The 20,157-nt window shown below is 50.5% G+C and overlaps 10 protein-coding genes across 10 annotated transcripts; 7 read left to right on the forward strand and 3 right to left on the reverse strand.

Annotated features, from left to right (window-relative positions):
* Positions 1–1,146: 1,146 nt before the first annotated feature.
* Positions 1,147–1,443, forward strand: AA0111_g5873 (hypothetical protein; the record flags this gene model as incomplete). The annotated part of the gene is made up of 1 exon (XM_028652033.1): positions 1,147–1,443. One exon carries the CDS (start codon positions 1,147–1,149, stop codon positions 1,441–1,443), a length of 297 nt encoding a protein of 98 aa, XP_028506476.1.
* A 730-nt stretch (positions 1,444–2,173) lies between these two features.
* On the forward strand, positions 2,174–2,548 carry AA0111_g5874 (hypothetical protein; the record flags this gene model as incomplete). The annotated part of the gene is made up of 1 exon (XM_028652034.1): positions 2,174–2,548. The coding sequence occupies one exon, from the start codon at positions 2,174–2,176 to the stop codon at positions 2,546–2,548; it is 375 nt and encodes a 124-aa protein (XP_028506477.1).
* A 628-nt stretch (positions 2,549–3,176) lies between these two features.
* Positions 3,177–3,864, forward strand: AA0111_g5875 (hypothetical protein; the record flags this gene model as incomplete). The annotated part of the gene is made up of 2 exons (XM_028652035.1): positions 3,177–3,200; positions 3,307–3,864. The coding sequence occupies 2 exons, from the start codon at positions 3,177–3,179 to the stop codon at positions 3,862–3,864; spliced, it is 582 nt and encodes a 193-aa protein (XP_028506478.1).
* A 333-nt stretch (positions 3,865–4,197) lies between these two features.
* AA0111_g5876 (hypothetical protein) lies at positions 4,198–5,596 on the forward strand (the record flags this gene model as incomplete). Its single annotated transcript, XM_028652036.1, has 3 exons — positions 4,198–4,282; positions 4,442–4,999; positions 5,052–5,596. The coding sequence occupies 3 exons, from the start codon at positions 4,198–4,200 to the stop codon at positions 5,594–5,596; spliced, it is 1,188 nt and encodes a 395-aa protein (XP_028506479.1).
* Positions 5,597–6,080: 484 nt separating this feature from the next.
* AA0111_g5877 (hypothetical protein) lies at positions 6,081–8,394 on the forward strand (the record flags this gene model as incomplete). The annotated part of the gene is made up of 2 exons (XM_028652037.1): positions 6,081–6,831; positions 6,893–8,394. 2 exons carry the CDS (start codon positions 6,081–6,083, stop codon positions 8,392–8,394), a joined length of 2,253 nt encoding a protein of 750 aa, XP_028506480.1.
* A 1,467-nt stretch (positions 8,395–9,861) lies between these two features.
* On the reverse strand, positions 9,862–10,503 carry AA0111_g5878 (hypothetical protein; the record flags this gene model as incomplete). Its single annotated transcript, XM_028652038.1, has 2 exons — positions 9,862–10,412; positions 10,464–10,503. The coding sequence occupies 2 exons, from the start codon at positions 10,501–10,503 to the stop codon at positions 9,862–9,864; spliced, it is 591 nt and encodes a 196-aa protein (XP_028506471.1).
* Positions 10,504–11,215: 712 nt separating this feature from the next.
* On the forward strand, positions 11,216–12,145 carry AA0111_g5879 (hypothetical protein; the record flags this gene model as incomplete). Its single annotated transcript, XM_028652039.1, has 1 exon — positions 11,216–12,145. One exon carries the CDS (start codon positions 11,216–11,218, stop codon positions 12,143–12,145), a length of 930 nt encoding a protein of 309 aa, XP_028506472.1.
* Positions 12,146–12,252: 107 nt separating this feature from the next.
* Positions 12,253–14,325, reverse strand: AA0111_g5880 (hypothetical protein; the record flags this gene model as incomplete). The annotated part of the gene is made up of 1 exon (XM_028652041.1): positions 12,253–14,325. The coding sequence occupies one exon, from the start codon at positions 14,323–14,325 to the stop codon at positions 12,253–12,255; it is 2,073 nt and encodes a 690-aa protein (XP_028506548.1).
* A 353-nt stretch (positions 14,326–14,678) lies between these two features.
* On the forward strand, positions 14,679–17,663 carry AA0111_g5881 (DNA ligase 4; the record flags this gene model as incomplete). The annotated part of the gene is made up of 1 exon (XM_028652042.1): positions 14,679–17,663. One exon carries the CDS (start codon positions 14,679–14,681, stop codon positions 17,661–17,663), a length of 2,985 nt encoding a protein of 994 aa, XP_028506547.1.
* Positions 17,664–17,765: 102 nt separating this feature from the next.
* On the reverse strand, positions 17,766–19,358 carry AA0111_g5882 (hypothetical protein; the record flags this gene model as incomplete). The annotated part of the gene is made up of 2 exons (XM_028652043.1): positions 17,766–18,430; positions 18,476–19,358. The coding sequence occupies 2 exons, from the start codon at positions 19,356–19,358 to the stop codon at positions 17,766–17,768; spliced, it is 1,548 nt and encodes a 515-aa protein (XP_028506550.1).
* Between the last annotated feature and the right edge of the window lie 799 nt (positions 19,359–20,157).

Raw genomic sequence — 20,157 nt, forward strand, 5'->3', positions numbered from 1 at the left:
CGACGATACAATATTAATCGACGTACGCTCGCTCGAAGACACTAAGGCGTAACTAGCCTGCGCGGGCTTCCCTATCAATCCCTACACCCACAAACTAAAATCAAACTCAGAAACTACTGCAAGACGCTTACTAAACAACGTTTGCTACCGTTAAGGCTCATAATACAACGCTTTGCTTCTAGTTTGGCTAGAAAAGACGTTTTAGAAAGCTAGGTTACCCAGTTCCTCCACCAACACGACAATTATCTAATCTCTCGCTATGTCACAAGACGCTACGAGCACGTGGTTTAAGAGCTTGCTAGAAGCGTTAACTGTAGCTACGTACGATATCTAGTGTAATACAAGACGTTGCGTAAGGAAACAGAACTAGCATGTACAGGCGGTGAAAAGTTATTGACGAGGGGCCGTGCGCGTAGCGCTTAGCTCAGCTAGCCAATCAGCAGAATCCGGGTGCTTAGCCGAGCACCCAGATTCTGTAGCGCGTTTGGTGTCAAGGGAACCACAGTGGTTACCGTGACACTACTCCTTAACAGCTATAGATCCTATGTAACTATAGAGTTTATTAAGTATTGCTATAAGCACAAGATCCTGTTAGCTGTACTACCTCCTCACGCTACTCATACTCTTCAACTGCTTAACGTTTGTATGTTTAAACCCCTAGCAGACGCTTACTCAACTTAGCTGCAAGAATTTCTCTAAGACAGCCAGGGGTTGCTTAATTTAACTAAAGGAGACTTCTTCCCGCTCTTCTAGAGCTCCTAGACGTCTGTATTTAAACCTCAACTCATCTAGAGGTCGTTTAAAGCCACCGGAGTATACCCACCTAACCCAGACGTTATACTCTAGAAGTTTGCCAAGGAAGCTTCAGATTCTAAGAGCAGCAACTTAGTACTATCAAGGAGCGATTAGCTCAAGCTCAAGTCAATCGTACGCCGTAAGGTGAAGGATCAGGGCAGTAAGGACGTTAAGAAGCTTCAACGAAGCTTGTGCCACATCTCAGCTCAAAATCAGATCCTTCACGACGAGGTACAAGGCCTTAGGAGGGCTCTATCCATCAAAGAGAGCCGTCCCAAGACTTCGTACACCCTCTAGCTTGATGAGGATAACAAGTATAACGGGGGAGCTGTTATATGGTCACCTAAAAGGATGCAACAAGCTCAGGATCGTCGGGCAGCACAACAACAACAAGCCGAGCTTGAAAAGCTTCAAAAAGCCCAGCAAGCCGAGATTAACAAGGCAGCACGCGATTGTGAAGCTCAACTTAAAGCCGCGAAGCGTGTAGAGCGTAAGAAACGTCAGGAGGAGAAGCTAGTAGAGGACGCTGCAAAACAGGCTAAGAAACAACACCAGCAGCTTATTAACAACACTAAGAAGCTTATAAAACTTTCCCAAAAGGGTAAGCGCAAGGCTTTACAATCCTATACGCCAGCTGCAAAGCGTTAAAAGCGTGTTAAGGATAGTACAGTGTCTAGGGAAGCCCAGGTAGTCGCACAGCCAGTTCCACCTAAAACCACCAGAACGCGTATAATCCGCCGCCTAAAAAAAGATTTAGACTAGCGCAAAGTCTTCGCAGGCTATTATATAGTATAAATCCACTTTTGCGCAATATTATTACAATTTGTTAAGGCGTTACAGCTGCAACACTCATGAAGCTGTTGTGTTGTTGCCCGGGCATTGACCGACGGCGGGCATTGAGTGCACGGATACTGTACCTGGTACGCCTCCACTCGGCCAACACCACACGCGACACTTTGCGGCTCGCTCGTTCCGAAGCATAGACGGCGCTAACTAGATTTGCAGAAGCATACCCGATCTGCGATGATGTGAGAAGGGCCTGGTCAGAGTTTGACGTGAATCTTCGATGGAGAATTACATCAACTCGACGTCACCGGTGGGGCTTCAGTTCCCCGCTACCATAATAAAAGTCCAACGCGCCTGAACATTCATTTCTTTTCAGTATCACAACCACAACTTCTATCACATTTTCAACACCAAATCTAAATTCTCTACGACTTCAACTCCCTCTTCATACCAACAACGTAAGTTTAATTCCACCGAATGGTGTGGTGGAGAGGTTCGAAGTTGTCATTTTCGGCGCGACACTCGAAACTCACCAGCATGCACGCATCTGTTTTTCACACACTGACATACATACAGCACAAACACATTCAAAATGGTTTCTTCTCAGCAAGGCTACTCCAACACCACCACCGACATGAAGGGTAACACCCAAGCTGTCAACGAGGCTCAGTCCAACCTCCCTCTCCCCGAGCAGCCCCCCGTCGCCTCAGACTTCAACTCCGCCGATGCTAGCACCGTAAACGTTGGCTCCGGTCGCCAAGAAGCTTCTTTCTCATCAGGTGGTGGTGCCATCCGCGACCCCGCTGTCGGAGCTGGTGGTGTTGCCGGACGTGAGGCTAAGGATGGACTTGGCGGCATTCCCAACGATGCTGTCTCTCGTGAGGCGAAGGACCACTCTGGTCTTGCCGACACAACTGGCAAGGATTACGGATACCCCCAGAAGAACGACCCCAGCGGCAAGCAGTAGAGTACTGTACGAGGAGGAGTAATAAGATACCCGAAGCATAATGGGCGTTTTCACGATTACGATGGCTACTATCACTGCGCTTAGTAGCTGGACTGCAAGAGCAGTCTTACGATAATCAATGAATGAAATGAATCAACAAGTCAACATTTCGACATGTGCGTACTATGATGTTGTGAGAATGACGAGTGTGTTGATTAATCCCAGCATCCCGTGTGTTTTATGTGATGTTGACGCCAGATACACGAGATCATGACAAGTGCTCGCGTGCATCACACGTAGCAGCAGCGCGTTGCCGAGTAGCACCCGTTCCTGACGCCATCTCAGCCGCAGTATGCATGCATGCCCAATTCTAGTACACGAACGGTGGATTCTCTGCCGGTTTCCGATCTACGGCCGTTCGACCAGAGCGGGGTCGTTTTGGTAGGGCTGAAGCAAGGTGGGATGTTTCAATGTGACGAGGTCATGACGCAAGTACACTGGGGCGTGAGGGCTGAAGGTATACATACGACGGCTTGCACGGTACCAAACTATTCCACATCACTCAAACCAATATAATTTCTTCATTTCAATCGATTGAACGACACTCAATTTCAACGACCATCTCTCAAGAAACTATAATCGCATCAATATGTCGGCTTCGCACGGACAGAAGGTATGCACTGCCCCTTGTGCTTTCATGCTGTGCCTTGCGGTCTTATCATGACCTCATGTGACATGTTATAAAATCCGTGAAACTCTCACTGACTCTCTACTCTCAGGTCACCACCGACCCCGCATCCAAGATCCCTATCAATGAGGGTGTTGGCACCGTAACCTCAGACTCTCTAGCAGGCGAGTCTCTGAAGAACTCTGGCTCCTTTGGCGAGGGCAACCCTAAGGCTGCAGCAAGCAAGCAGCCATCCTCATCAACTACCACGAACACCACCGACACTACCAACGCCACCAAGCTCGATGCCGCTGTTAACGCCGAGGCGCGCGATGCACAAGAAGGATGGAATGAGGAGAAGATCATGAGCTCAGGCAAGGGTCTGAGCGGTGCTTCATCAGGAGGTGCGGCTGGCATAGCACCAACCGGTCTTGCTGCTGGAAAGAATGTCGACCCAAGCGTCCTTCGGCCCAAGGGCGCCAACTTGACGGAAGATCCCAACATGAGCGGCAACACCAAGTTTGGTGAGATCGGTACAAAAGACGACCCTGCTAGGCAGGCAGAGCTCGACCTCTCCAAGAGGACTGCAGCCAGTGCTGGGGTTGAAAATAAAGACCTGGCCCAGGGCGGGGACAGCAAGTTCAGCGCCTTGGGAGACACTACCGCTTGAGAGATGGATTTCCCATAGCGATGAATTTATCATAGATTAGCGAAGTATAATTAATGAACACATAATGATTTGCAAGCTTAGTTGATGGTTAGTATTGAATGCGACAAACTCGAGGGGTGAAACCAGCACGTGGCGGGGTTTTCCAAATCGGGCCTCTTCCGCGGGCACGGACACGGGCCGTTGCAGCACCCAAAGGTGGCCTTTCGCGACGCGGCATTAGCCCCAACTGTCAATGTCATTCATTAATCCATCTACGCTTCTTTCCTCTACCTAACAGTCCACTGAACCGACATTGGGTCTGCAGTACCACGATTGCACATTTGAGTGCCCACCATGAACGGCTACGGCGACCATGGGCACGAGGAGGACCCGTTTGGGCCAGCAAAGGGTGGAATCGTATCAAGTTTCGATGCATTCCGTAAGTGTTCTCTCGCACACTGATCGCAGGAAGAGGACCAGACCAACGAGAGTCATCACGGTCTCGATATGTAGATACATGTAGTGATGCGACCTCTCAGGCCCACGCGACAACATGCTTCGTACTAAATATCACCTCACGGCTGACGCTTATCTACAGCGAAAACCAAAAAGACATACCTCGTCCAAGGTCGCAACTCCTCCGCATGGACAGTAACGCTTATATTGACATGCATCTACCTCTCCTGGTCCGAGATATCGCGCTGGTTCGCTGGCACAACCTCGCAGTCGTTCGCCGTCGAGAAGGGCGTATCCCACGACATGCAACTGAACCTCGACGTGATAGTAGCCATGCGCTGCGCTGATCTTCACGTCAACATGCAAGACGCTGCTGGTGACCGCACCCTCGCCGGCGAACTCCTGCGCAAGGATCCAACATCATGGTCGCAATGGACTGGCAAGAACATTGAGAGTGGAACGCACGAATTGGGCAAAGAAAGCGGCAAGCAGGCACCTGGATGGGAAGAGCTTTGGGATGTCCACGAGCAGTTGGGCAAGGCGCGAAAGAGGAAGTTCAGCAAGACACCCCGGGTGCGCGGTCAGACTGACAGTTGCCGTATCTACGGAAGTCTGATCGGAAACAAGGTCCAAGGTGACTTCCACATCACGGCGAGAGGCCATGGATACATGGAGTTTGGAGAACATCTGGACCATTCCTGTGAGTACAAGGAGTTACGGCTCGCGAAGACACTGCCACTAATGTTCAACAGCATTCAACTTCTCTCATATCATCCGCGAAATGTCTTTTGGCCCGTACTATCCCTCTCTCGTCAACCCCCTCGACTCCACTATCGCTGTAACACCAACACCGGATGATAAGTTCTACAAGTTTCAGTACTACATCTCTATCGTGCCCACCATCTACACCGACGACGCTTCGATGATTCCTCTCCTCCAAGCAATCACGTCCACACAGGACCACCCTGCCTCGAACATCTTCCACACCACGCACGCCATCAAGACCAACCAATACGCTGTTACTTCACAGTCTCACAAAGTACCAGAGACCTACGTACCCGGTGTGTTCGTTAAATTCGATATCGAGCCGATTATGCTGGCCGTGGTAGAAGAGTCGGGAGGCTTCTGGAGGTTGATTGTCAGGCTGGTCAACGTAGTGAGTGGCGTTATGGTAGCTGGAAGCTGGGCATGGCAGATGTTTGATTGGGGAAGTGAAGTTCTGGGTAAGAGGAGGAGAAGAGGCGATGGCGTTGGTGTGCTCGGTACACCGTCTGTGGAAAAGAAGAGCTGGGATTAAGGAGAAAAATCGATACGAAGGAGGATGCATTCAATGGCGTTCAGGGCATGGGAACATGAGTTTCATTTTCGGGTCTTGTGAGTATGCAAATATACTAGTTATGAATATCTTAAGCTGCAACGTTCATCGAGACAACATGGTATGGGTGATGGAAGGTAGATGGTGAGATGATGACCGCACAACGGTATGTTTCGCTCACTCTTTTGACGTCTACAATAGGCAAAGACATAGCTGACATCATAGAACTAGCGAGTGCTATGGCTAGGCAACTCTTGCAATCTACGCCTTGCATCTCAAGCTTTCCCTTACTTTCCATTTCTTTGATTTGTCGCTTGGCGCGTTTGTACCACAACGCGGTACGCGACTATCTCTCACTTGAATTTGCAGCACCATCAATTCTCCGTAACTGTTGTTTTTCTCGCCAAACACTGACAATACACCACACTCCACTTTCGATTCGAATTAATTCAGCTTGATCGTAACTATGTCGTCGCCAAGCCAGCCACCAGACCGAATTGATTCGCACTCTCAAGATGGGACTCAATCGCGCGAGCCAGCCCAACCTCGGAGGACGGCTTCTGCAAACGACCTTAATCAAAACGCCTCGCTGCAAACTATCAGGCTGGCGGATGGTCCAGGAAGCGGACACGTGCTCGTTAACAGAGAACGGTTGTCGAACGATGTCCGCGGAAGTGCTGACCAGGGCCCTCAAACGGAGACGTTGCCGCAACCCTCAGAGCAGCGTCCTGAAGATGCAAGAGTGCGACATGGAATCATTGTACCGCATCGGCGAGTCCAACAGCACCAACGGCACATGGATCGAATCATGCGTGTGAGCGAACAACAGCAACAAGATGTACTTCGTCCAGAACGAGCTAGACTGCTGGATATAGACCTGCAGCGTCCTTGGCTACCAGCCTTTGGTCAAGTCGCGCCGCTAAACTCAACTCAACAGCCAGCCCAGTCTGGTCGGCCTCGGAGCAACATGCCCTCTCTTCGATCCCAACCTGAGTTCTATATGACAGGGGTGACAGCTGTCGACACTACAGCGGAGCCTGTTGCCAATGATGCCGAATGTACAATATGTCTGGAACCTCTCTCAGATGATGTGGTCAAGTTCCAGGCTTGTGGTCACATGTTTCATACAGTCTGTGTACAGAGTTGGTTCGATCAGAGCGCGCCGCGTACGGGTCATAAGCGAGGTACTTGCCCGAACTGTCGACACGAACTGTATGGTAAGTATGCCTGTGCGAACTGCATATGAGACATACGCTGACTTCGTACACCTACATTCAGAGCCAGACCCACGATTTGGGCGTACGGCGCCGCCTCAGAACGTCGAACTGCCAGTGATAGGTCGTGACCAATTGCATCCCATATCTTCTCCTGATCACGAACCATTCGGCCACCGCGAAGAAGCAGCTGCTATTACACGACCATCTAATAGCGATCGCCGCAGGCAGGTCAATGATGGCATTCAACGACGTTTGGTGGGAGTGGAGCAACAGGAGCGTGCTGAACAAGCCCTGGCTGTCACTCCGCAGCAGTATATCACTAATCGTCGAACACTGCAGGGCGAACCCATCCGTGTAGACCGGCGTCCTCGCACTGTTGCCTTGGAGCATGTGAGAAACGACCCTCCAGCTCAAGAAGACGCGGATAGTCTTCTCCAAAGGACATCAAGTCTCCCTCACGGGGGAGCTATTCGCCGTCAGCAGGCTAGTGAAATTATGACTGATGCATTGCGGGTTAATGAATCTCCCAGAAATTCGCAACTTGACAATGGACGGGCGAACTCAGACACGTCGGACCACGTTTCCAATGTTGGTGGCCCTTCTGGGACACCATCGACGCCGCTGGGAGCCTCCGGGACGCCAACACCGACAGTGAACACACAATCAGTACAACCACGTGAGTCTCGAGCCACTCTCGCAGCACGTGCAATCGCACAGCGCCGCTCTCTACTACTGGAACCAGATCTGAACAACAGAGACGCAGATCCTCCACAGACCGTACGACGTTCAGCATCAAGTTCTCAACATACGACAGCTAATGGAAACCATGACCCTATATGGCTTCCTGATTTCCATGGCCGTCCGAGAGTCATCAATCCACAGCCTGAGCTTACACCGACTGAACGCGCTATTCGTGACCTTCAACAGGAACAGAGCTTGTTGTTGGATCGTCTCCGTGAGGTCCAAGACCAACTAGGTCGGCACCTGCAAGCAGCAGATGCCTCTAGAGAGCGTACGACTGTAGTGCGTCGACCCGCTCCAAATCACTTTCCACGTGAAGCACAGGATGATTTGTCAACTGGGCGGCCACCACCAATCGCAATTCCTCACCTTGCTGATCCAGCGTTTCCTGACTTGCGATCGGCTCGCGAGTTCCCTGATCGAAGGGCTATAGGCTCAGGAATTAGTATATGGTCGGCCGATTATGTTAGCACAAGGGAACGCAACAACGAGACACAAGCACCTGGACGGTTACTTCCTTCCCTCTCGAGCCACTCCGGCAACAGCCCAACCGCTGAACCGCCCGCCAGGATTTCAAGCAGCAATGAAGAAATCTCATCATCCCTGGTAAGCACATATCCTGCGACATCGTCAGATCAACAGCCTGCCTCAGCAGACAACTTGGGATCGAGATCAAGATTCAGGCAGCGAGCCGAGGAGGTTCTAGAGCGTATAAACCGTGAACAGGCAGATATGGAGAGACTAATATCGAATAGCATGTCTTTGGATCAGTCTCTCGTACCTGCACTCACTGATGACGATACTCCAGAAGCACCGCAGTAGATTCGTCCCATTATGATTTCAATGAGGTTGGAAGGAGAGCGGTCTAGAAACAACTGATATCTCTTGGATTGTTACAGCAGACAGTATTTAGATTACTACAAGATCCATTTGGGGGGTAGGTGTGTTGAGAAGGCATTCACGGAAGATTGCGAGCTGTTGAAGGGCATTTAGCTGCAGGAGCGTAATACTCTTTGAGCGTTCAAGCCAGCTTTTTGGCACGCGAGATCGAGTCGCTCTAGTGAGAACGATAAAGTTAGACTGCTTTCACTCAACACTTTGCTATTATTCCGCCTACTAGCATAATTGATTTGAGACGCCATAGTCCTCTCAAACGTCTCGTCGCTATTCGAAATGTTTGTTCTATGCCTCTAATATAGGTTGGCTTATAAAAGTGTGACAATAGTGAGCCACAAAGAAACAATCTCTTTAAACATGATGCTTCTTCGCACTAGATTTCACAGTATACGTATTATCTTCCTTCTCTAGTATAACCTGACCTCATTGGGACTTGACAACAGAATCATCACTACAAAACACTGAAGGCAAGCGACCTATGATAAGTGGCTCCTCTGAACGTCAGTAGACTTTCAAGAGCCCAGCATGATACCAGCAGTTAGCATGCCCGCTCTTCGCAGCCAGGGCGAATTGTTCATGGTCGGTGTCGTGCCCGTAAGCGCTCAATCTGAAGGCTCAGATTGTTCAATCTGTACGGAACACCTTGTTAGAGATGTGGTACAATTAGCTGGTGCATGCGGCCATACGTTCCATACAGTGTGCCTTGTCGCCTGGCTTTCTATTACTGCGCGCCAAAATCGCACTTCCCCAAACTGCCGCTGTGAGCTATACGCCGCACCGGCGAATCGATCATCAGATTCGGCCGCTCCAATCCGCGCTGCAGAATCTATCATCGCCCAGAGAGTAAACGTAGAAACTCGTAGATATTCAGGCCTGCTAGCAGCTAGCAGGCTTGTTCCAGGAGCTTTTATGAGACCTCGGGGATATGATGAAGAAATGGACCTTCGAGTAGCGCACGACACTCCTCTTGCACAAAACTTCTCTGCGTCGACCAACTTTAGCACCGTGTTGTTCTCGGGTGGAATCGATCCAAACATGATAGCCCGTGCCCGTCGCGCGGCACTACGCCTTGGTAGTGAGGAGATTCTTCTCCTGACACTCACCTTGACGGTTTTCATGAGAGTATTGTCACCAGGATCATTGTAACAATTACAGTTTTTTGTGTTGAACATACGCCATCTGGTAGTGTGCAGATTCTGAAATGGTGACAAATTTCACATCTTCGTGTTGTTTATCGGCTACGCAGGTTATAAAGACCCTGATGGACTGCGACGTAGCTTCACGTAAACGTAAGCTCGAACATCATCATCCTCCAATCAAGCAAAGGGGGATCTTGGAAGCCGTCGCAGAGCCTGGATCGAATCTGTTGTGACTTCAATGCCATCCAATCCTTTACTTCATCACCCACTCTCTTTCACCCTCTTGCGGGTCTATGACATCACGCTCACTTCCAAGCCATTTGGCATCCTTAAACGGCAGTATAACAGCCAGCACTTTCGCCTTGACCAACCCCAATGGCAATGGCCCAAACGATCTACTATCCCGGCTCCATTCCAGATTATCTCCTTGTATCCAGCAATGTCCCTCAGGTACCCTTATCAGTTCTTCTCTCACGCTCGCCCATTTGCCTTCGACATCTACTGCACTCAAATCAGAGTCACGGCGCCCAGGCGTGACTACGCTGACGAAGTCGCCTGGCATTCCGATGATGCGCTTACACCCGCTCAGTTGCGGCAAGATAGGGTGGGTGTAAGTTATGACATCGCCAACGTGCAGGTTACGCATACGGCGGTGGAGCGAGGAGTAAAGAATATACGGTTGAGATCGGTAATCGTAAGAAATTGTAGGAGTCATCGAGATTCCGCTAGTAGCGCCTACGCCGCCGATGTAGGAGGAGAATGCGTGTATAATGAAGAAGCCTTTCGTGACAATGAGCGCGCTACCTGCGGATATGTTAGTAAGTGACTCTGAAAGTAGTGCCCGAAAAGACTTACGGCCAAGCTCCCTAAGATGGTGGTTGAGGTAACGGTCCATGGTGGCGGCATTACAATCAAATCCTAAGCTTTGTTATCGCTCTAGCATATTTGTTCTTATGACTATGTGCCTGGAAACGCTCGCAGTGCCGATGCGGAGTCGTTATGGCTAGAGCATCATGAAAGTGAAAGAACGACTGAGTGCGGAACGCACGATAATGTGGTATCTCCGACGCTAAAATCTTAACACCGATAAGTATCCCACTTCACGAACTTTGCCTGACTAGTACCTGAACGCGCAAACATGGTTCATGTTCACGATGAAGTATTGGGACTAAAGAGCTCAGAGCAGGCTACATTGCGGTAAGCGTACAAGGTGGTCACGCTGTCCCGTGCTGATCATCTCCTTAGGCCTGCACCAACCGGACTGGAGGATAGAGGGGTCTTGCAAGATGCTGTAAGAGGTGCTTCCTTCTTTCCTACATACTTTCACTCGCATGCAAAGTTCTCTCCTCGAATATCCTCCAACTCTTTTGAGAAGCTTGCGCATAAACCGTGTGGATGAACTGTTCGATTGATCCTACATTATCTTTCATCTTTCCATTCTTAAGTGTTGTAGCCGTCATACGGACTTGGAGTACTTCTTCAAGTTTGCTAGGGTCCTTGTGCATGACTAATATCGACATTTCTATACAGACTTGATAACGTCCTACCATGACCTCAATCCATCAACGATCGACACGCTCCCCTCCGAACCATCACCATTACAATTCATGCGCCATGTCGCGCGTAACCGGCCATTTGTTGTCCGGAACGGAGCTAGAGACTTCAAAGCAAGAAAGACATGGAATTCAGCATACCTGAAAGATGTCATGCGTGGTCAAAATGTCAACGTAGCAATCACACCTCACGGGAACGCCGACTCAGTCGTCTCGCTACCATTAGGTGGCTCAGTGTTCGTCAAGCCATATGAGACCGAGGGACCCTTCCAAGAAGTTCTAGAGAAGATTCAACGGCAAGAGCGGGAGGAAGACTATAAAGGCCCAACACACTATGCGCAAACCCAGAACGACAATCTCCGCAATGAGTACTCCACGCTTTTCGCCGATGTGCCCAAAAGCATACCTTTTGCGCGAATAGCACTAGAGCAGGAACCTGACGCAATCAACTTCTGGCTCGGAAATTCCTACTCGACGACTGCCCTACACAAGGATAACTACGAGAATATCTACGTTCAGATCCTGGGTCAAAAGCATTTTGTTCTCTTACCACCCGTGGAAGCGGCTTGTGTCAATGAGAAGAGTGTCCTGGCTTCTACGTATACTCTGAAGCGCAACGGAGATTCGCCTTCTGACACGTTCGAAAAAAAAGATATGGTGATCAAGGTAGATGAGCCGGAGGAATACGTACCTTTCGCAACATGGGATCCTGACCAGCGCACCATCAACACTACGCCCTACTCTCAATACTCGCAACCACTCAGAGTAACACTAGAAGAAGGCGATATGCTATACTTGCCGGCACTATGGTACCACAAGGTAAGCCAGAGCTGCAACGAAGAAGGAATCTGCTGCGCGGTAAACTATTGGTATGACCTCGAATTCAGCGGCGGATTCTGGAGTACCGCAAATTTTGTAAGGAGCACCGGATTACTGAGCATGCAAGGTAATGCGGATGATGGAATTAGAGGCGGAGACGACTGATGCTTCTTGTAACAAAGGGAAACTTTACTACGATTATGGGTATCTCTAGGATCTACAGTAACAGACAAATCCAACGCCGAAGCAATGCTCCTTTGACTCCGCTCCTACTAATTCCGGATCTTGACTTTAATGTTGACGCCCCTGGCGCTCTGCCACACACTATCACTGACCTTGACCGGTAACTTTCGTCCTTTGAGTCTTTGGTCAATCAACCATAGACCTACCACGAACTCGTACCTGCTTAGTCTGCCAACACCTCTGCTGTCTACAAGATCCCAAACTTCTTCTAAAACATGCGTAGGCAGTCGACTCCTCGTCCAGATCTCTTTGACCAGAAGATTCAACACATCAGCCGATGGGTCATCGTCAGGCGGCGCGTTAGCAGGCGATGGTATGTGATGACCCTTGTTCGCTGCCCACAGACCTTCGTAACGCTTCCGCTCCCGTTCGGTTATCTGATCGCGCCAACGCTTTCGCGTGCCCTCGTGATGTTTATTTGGGTGCTTCCGTCCCTTGATGCCCATAATGCGTGTCCCCTTTTTCTTGTACTTGTCGACCTTGTTGTCTTCCTCATCGGACGACGACGGTTCTTTGCGCATTGTGGTCCGCATCTTCCCAGCGCTCTTCGGAGGTGATTGTTTAGGCGGTGAGGGCGATCGATGGAACGGGGAGTGATGGTGGTGCTGTTTGCGCGGCGGGAAAAGAGGTTCGACTGACATAGGTCGAGGTGCGGGCGAAACGTTGCGAGAATGCGAGGCTAGAGCGGCGCCCATTATGGCGCTCGACAGAGATTCGCCAGTCATGTGTTGTGTAATCTGCTTGACAGACTCCCTCTGGTAGTTATTATGATATACTGAAGGTGAACCTGATCCACTGGTTGACGTTGGCCGACGAGGAGGCGAGAGCCTCTGCAGCGGAGGCATCGAAGCTGGGTTCTGACTTTGGGTCCGAGGTTTGATTTGTATTGGGGCCGAAGGCTGAAGTTTGCTGGTAGCCGGTACGGGATCTGCTTTTCGCGCAGTCGATCGCCGCGGCGGAGGCAGAGCAGGTTTGAGCTTCTCATCTTCCTGCTCTTCTTTTGCTGACTTGAAGGAAGAAGGTGTTGACGGTGACTGTTGACTCTCTATAGACGCGGACACTCTGCGCCGTTGTAAGGACTTGGACTGCGTTGTGTCCTCAGACTTTGGCCGTGTTTGCCGAGAAAACCTCTGCGGGGGCTTCGAAGGCGGAGAAACCGATGTGTTGATTGTCGCCAGCTGCACCGGTTTTTGCCTGATCGGAGGAGATTTCAGGGGATCGTTCTTGGGTGTATTGAAGTATGCTTGCTCGCTACTGCCGTCGACATGTTGTGGCGGCAGCGTGATCTTGTGCTTCGGCTTTGGCTTCACAGGTGGTGGTGTCTGCGTCCTGACTCTCTGCAGGGGTGCGTCATCTTTCGGCTCGGGAGGTAACTTGAATGCACGCTGCGGCTTCGGCGACCGCACAGGGGGTGGAGAGTTCTGAGTGACACGTATCGGTGCAGAGGGTTTGGTAGGCGTCCTAGGTCGCGCTTGCTCAAACATCCTGACGAGCGAGTTCGTTGGCGGTATAGGGGTGTCATCGGTAGGCTTGTGTGGTGATTCTGGCTGTCGGGCACTACTGACAGCTGAATGCGATTCGAGGCTGCCTCTCCTCTTGCGCGGCTGCTGGCTGGGGTTCTTAGATTCGAGCCTCGCAAGCACATTCCCTACGCTGCCCGAGGGAGGCAGTACATCCCTCTCGTTTGGTTGGTGTTCGCTCATGGTGGGCGGAACAGCGGCCTGGGGTAGAGGCCGCAGAGGGCTGTGTCGAGCTGCCGCAAGCCGAGCAGCGATATTTGAAGGCGAGGAGACGCGGTCGGGGTGGTCGTCAGGCACGCTCAGCGAGTTGGAGCTGTTCGACTTGGACAGGTTCGGCTTGCTGACACCCACAGATCCGCCAGTGTGGTGGCTTCGCAAGGATGCCGGGCTGCCAGTTCCGACTTTGGTTGCAGCCAGCAAAGCCCCATTGTCTCCTCCAGTATATGTGTTTACCAAAGGCTTTGACTTGGCGGGAGATTTGGAGAAGGCTTTCGCTGCGCCTCGCAGTGCAGCGTCGCGTACATTGTGTTGGGTGTCGCCGGCCGTCTGCGGGACCCAGCCCTGGTTGCGTGCAGAGCTCATTTAGCGGTCCATTGGACGGTGAGCAATAATGACGTATACGGAGAATTAGGGGAGAATAGTGCGCATACAGAGGGTATTTCTGCGCAACATGAAAGCAAAGTAACGAAAGACTGAATAGAAAACGAGTGGTGTGGAGTCGTAATGTCGGGTTTCCAAGATTAGTATCGTCAGCCCTGTGAATGACACGGCGTGTGTACCCACAAGGCATGGGTGATGGCTTGGGAATTACGCTAGCTTCTTGTAGTCTGACAGCCACGTGATCACGCGTGACGCGCTTCTCCAGGCAGCCACGACCTCGTTCTCATATACAACAATTGTCGCAAGAGCTACACTACTCATCCAATGCACTCAAAATGGCCGAAGATACACCAATGGCCGATGCCGAGGCGGTTAGGGAGAACAAGCTCATGTACAGCCATGATAATGAGCTCGACGACAAGTACCCAACACGGCCGATAAACCTCCACAAAACACTTCCCTTCCATACTCTATTCACGGAACTATTCAATCCGCTTATGGAAACACAAAAAAGGAAGCAGCCTGTGGGAGCTCGGCGAAGAGTCGGACCACATGGACACTCTAACATGTCACCTCATGAAGCGAAACGTAACATCATCGAAAGATTCATTTCGAGTTGGCGCAAGCAAGTGGGCAATGACTTCTTTCCCGCAATGCGTCTCATAATTCCGGAAAAGGACAGAGATCGAGCCATGTACGGTCTGAAAGAGAAGACAATTGCCAAGGTCTTGATCAAACTTACGAGGATCGACCCCAACTCTGACGGTGCCAAACATATGCTGAACTGGAAGCTACCTGGTCAGCTGAACAAGGCTTCGGCATCAACTGCCGGCGACTTCGCTGGACGATGCTACGAGATCTTGTCAACCCGGCAACTCAAGACCGAATACAGCGACATGAGTATCGCAGAGGTCAACAACGCTCTGGATAAGCTATCACAGATTGGCGCCGAAGAAGAGCAAGTCAAGATCTTCCAACGGTTCTATCGAAGGATGAACGCTGAGGAGATGACCTGGCTCATTCGCATGGTCCTTCGCCAGATGAAGATTGGGGCTACTGAGAAGACCATTCTAGACATCTGGCATCCAGATGCAGAGACGTTATTCAACATCTCTTCAAACCTTCGAAGAGTGTGCTGGGAACTATTTGACCCTGAGGTCCGTCTGGCAGGCGAAGACACTGGGCTGAGCTTGATGCAATGCTTCCAGCCACAATTGGCTCAGTTTCAGGATAAGGTAGGTAACTTTGAGAAGCTGGTCACAAGATTTCAAGGGAACACCGATGACGATACCTTTTGGATTGAAGAGAAGCTTGATGGAGAACGTATGCAGCTTCACATGGTTGAGGATCCTGACGCGCCAGGCGGTAGAACTTTTGGGTTCTGGTCGCGAAAGGCCAAAGACTATGCGTACCTCTACGGTAAACACTTCCAAGGCGACGAAGCTGGTGCACTCACACGGTTCATAACAGACGCCTTTGGCAAGAATGTGCGGAACATCATCCTTGATGGCGAGATGATCACCTGGGATATGGACCGCGATCACATTGTTGGGTTTGGAACTCTCAAGACGGCAGCTATATCCGAGAAAGAAAACAAAACGGACAAGAACACTGGTCAGCGACCGGTCTTCAGGGTTTTTGACTGCGTATTCCTAAACGACAAGCTACTCACACAATACACGCTACGCGATCGCCGTCGCGCTCTGGAAAGTGCTGTCAAGGGCGTACATCGTCGTCTGGAGATCCACCCGTACACCGAGGCGCGCTCGCATACAGAGATTGAACCAGCACTACGGAAGGTTGTTGCTGATTCTTCGGAAGGTCTGGTCCTGAAGAACCCACGTTCTATGTATCGGCTGAATCAACGCAACAACGATTGGATGAAAGTTAAGCCAGAATACATGTCTGAATTCGGCGAGTCGCTCGACTGCATAGTTGTCGGCGGGTACTTTGGGTCTGGACATCGTGGTGGCGCTCACTCATCCTTTCTTTGCGCACTGCTTACGAACAAAGATGCAAAGAAAGGCGACCTGAAGTACGAACATTGTTGGTCATTCTTCAAAGTTGGAGGCGGATTTGCTCAACAAGACTATGCTGACATACGGGGCCGAACGGAAGGCAAGTGGCATAATTGGGATCCTCGACGGCCACCTCCATTCATTGAGCTAGGCGGTCATGAGCAGAATCGGCAACACGAGCGACCAGATCAATGGATCAGACCCAGAGATTCTGTCGTTCTGGAATGCAAGGCAGCAAGTGTGGAAGGCACCGACAAGTTTCGCTTCTCTTTAACGCTTCGCTTTCCTCGCTTCAAGGGGCTCAAAAAGGACAAACGCTGGGATCAGGCACTGTCGGTACAGGAGTTTCTGGAAGTGAAGAGCAGAGCTGAAACTGAGAAGTCGGAAAAGGAGAAAGAATTCAAGATTGAGCAATCACGCAGGAAGAAGGCGAGAATATCGAAGAAGCCACTCACTGTGGTAGGTAACGATACCGTTGCTACACCATACGCGGGTCCAGCATCGAAGGTATTTGAGGGCCTGAGCTTTTTCGTAATGACTGAGCAAATTCACCCAACGAAGAAGTCGAAACCCGATCTAGAAGCACTGGTCAAAGCCAACGGTGGTAAGATTGTGCAGCGCGATTCGATGGACAAAGACCTCGTCATCGTAGCGGACAAGAGACTGATTAAAGTTGCATCACTCGAGAAACGCGCCACGAACAACATCATCAAACCTATCTGGATCCAGGATTGCATCAAACAGAATGAGATAGACTGTGCCCCTTTACCATACCTGCTCCCATTCGAGCCAAACCGACATATGTTCTACCTCCACGATGAAGATCAGCTCGACTTCGAGAACAATGTTGATGAGTATGGAGATTCGTTTGCGCGCGACATAGCAGATGTAGATGATATGCGAAAGCTGTTGGCTGGTGTAGGAGCAGGGTCAGACAACGACTCAGCATTTGAACGACAAGGTTTCCTAGACCAACTAGAAGACCATGGAGAGTCACTTGCGCATCTCAAGACACACATGTTTGGCACAGTAAAAGCTGGATTTGACAGCAATCCCATTGATGCTAGCGAGATGCTCAGAGTCCAACTATCGAAGAACTATATTCGATTCGGCGGTGGTTCAGTGACTGATCGGATAGGCGAGGAAGGAGTCACACATGTTGTTGTACCGAACGAACACTCTTCGGCCAAGAGTGTAAAGGCTAAGGTCACTGGACTTGCCAGGATTGTGGGTGTCGCGTGGGTAGAGAAGTGCTGGGAGGAAGGCACTATGTTGGATGAGGAGAGGTTTCAGTGGGGGTGAAACACTTCCTCTAGTCTTTTCTACATAGAACAGCCACGATACTGAATTAATGATATCCCAAGAGACAGCATGATGAATCTATTGCTTAGATAGTCCTCTGACTCAGAAAGTGCTGCCTTTCGTGAGATTCCGCTTCCAACCACCTTTAATTGTCTCCACTCCAGTGCTCATGCTCGTACGTGTCACTCTGAGCTCAGCCTTCTCCACAACCAACGCTCCGTTACTCTGCGTCAGACGTTTTCGCAGGTCATCTTCCTCCAGATAGTCGGCCTCACTGCCTAGCTCTTCTCGTATCGCTGCCGAGTATTCGATGATACTGCGCAAAAGCCCAGGTCTCCTGCCACTCCTATACATTCTTGACCCTCGCCGTGTATCAAGCCACATGCCGACCATGATGCAGACCCAGATGAAGTTGAAGATGGAGACCATGAATAGAAAGATGTAAGAGAACCCCCATTGATACGTCTCGCTAGGTTTGCAAGATCCATGCTCCAGCAAATAAGCCGCGTCGTAGGTGTGGTTCGTGTCTGGGCGCTTTTCAAAAGCATATTGGTATCCAAGGTGTTCATGTAGCGGAACGGAGTTCAACTTTGCGTATTCGACAGGGAATCTGGTAATTTGGAGGCTTCGGAACAGGGGTAACTTGACGCCTTCCAGCACAAATTCGGCTGTTATATTTGTATTGTTGGTACCGTTGAAGCCAAAACCTGCCTGAGGCACGCCATTCACTTCATATTCCCAGGTCCAGTTTCCGAACTGCATACGGTCTGTACTTGGTCAGCTGAGGCCCAGAGTATTGCAGTCAAACATACAGTTATCAATAGCATCGACGAGCGGCTTGTCATCTGTTGTAGCAACGAGCGGCGCGTCGAAACCGTCCAATCGATCAGCATCGTGGATAATGTACTCCACCTGTTTCACCTGGCTCCATCCGAGGAGGTTCCCATCAAAATCCTCTATGTATGGCTCATAAGTCGCGATGTAACCTGTCATGGCTGCCATCAAAGTCGGGAACGAGATCACATAGAGCGTGGATAGCAACATTGAAAGTATTGCCAGCCATCGGAATAAGCGCTTCCAGGTGCCCGCCCCAAAAGCTAAGAATTCTTTCCCCAGTACACCGAGCGTGCCCATTGTTGTTGTTTCGAAGGCTACGGCGGCATACAGTTTGTACGATGTGTGATGCATCTCCATGTGGTATACCAGCCACTCGTTGAAGACGCGATAGTTCGCCCATGCCAACAAAAGTTGTCCACCTCTTCCAATAATCAGATCCCAGGCAACATCAATGACTTTTACCTGTGTAAAAGTCATAGCTCCAAAACTCAAGTTTGGTGTGAAGAAGTAAGAGGAATCCATAATGCGCCATGTTGCTCCGGAGGCTTCCTTCCAAAGACCGTTTGGATAGCAGTCTCGTCCCATAATGTAACTTTGGGATACCGTTTCCGCGGCAGCTGCGAGGCTGACGATGCCGGCGAGGGCAAGAGGGAGCGCTAGCAGAACGGAAGTTACTCGCCAAGGAAATAGTGACCATTTATCTTGTAAAGCAGCCTCGCGGTCGTTCTGTGGCCATTGGCGAGGCGTACCGGACTTGGTGTCGCTGTGGTGGTCGGCCATGGCGAGCAACTCGACGCTTCTTTGTGCATCGTCATCAGAGTCCTGACGAACAGCGGAGAACTGCGCCAGAGTCTTCATGGCTGGAGCACAATGAGACACGGCGTATGTCGAGGAAACGAAGCGCGTATCTAGCAAAGCCCAGCATACTTGAGGTGTTCTGAGCCGCTTTCAGGCGTCCGACAGCTCTAACGACTTTGGCCGGAGATTTTCATGAAACCAAGCGAGGCGCAGTGCCCGCATTTGGGGGCCAAATACCTGCCAACGAAAGTTGGCTTTTCATTATGCAAGCGCAGAGTGCCTAGTGATGTTTCTCAATTATTGGCAAAACCCGAAGCATGCAAGGACGTCATACGAGTTCGCTGATGCATTCAGCGGCATGGGCACCCAAGCTAAGTGAAAGTGCGCGCTCCATGAGGCTGGTCTTGGGAGCATCCATTCTATACGAAACGATGTATGTATGTGTGCAATGGTGGAGTTTTGTACAATAATCAGTAATGGTTGTTCTACTTGGAGTCCAGGAGTGCGTTAACCGAATCATGGCCTCTCAATGATCCTTGGAAGTACACTTGGGCGCCAAGACACTAACAGTATGATGTACGCTGAGGTGGAGGTCATCGAGCCACAACAAACTTCATCGTTCTTAGAGTCAACTTAAAATACATTCATGCTTGTCGCAGGTTGTTCTTATCGCGAAGCTGCGTCGAACTATCTATTGCGCTCCTCCCGGCACACAGCTTGATGCAGTCTAGCGCCGCGCACCCCGCTCCCAATCAGGGCAGGTACCTAGCCAGGAAGCACAACGGCTGATAGCAATTCATATCGCCTCCAGCAGAATGATTCGTTCGCATGTTAATGACCATGCGACATAGTCCTTGAA

The sequence above is a fragment of the Alternaria arborescens genome (assembly GCF_004154835.1).
Source record: "Alternaria arborescens strain FERA 675 chromosome Unknown contig_12, whole genome shotgun sequence".
Taxonomy (NCBI): domain Eukaryota; kingdom Fungi; phylum Ascomycota; class Dothideomycetes; order Pleosporales; family Pleosporaceae; genus Alternaria; species Alternaria arborescens.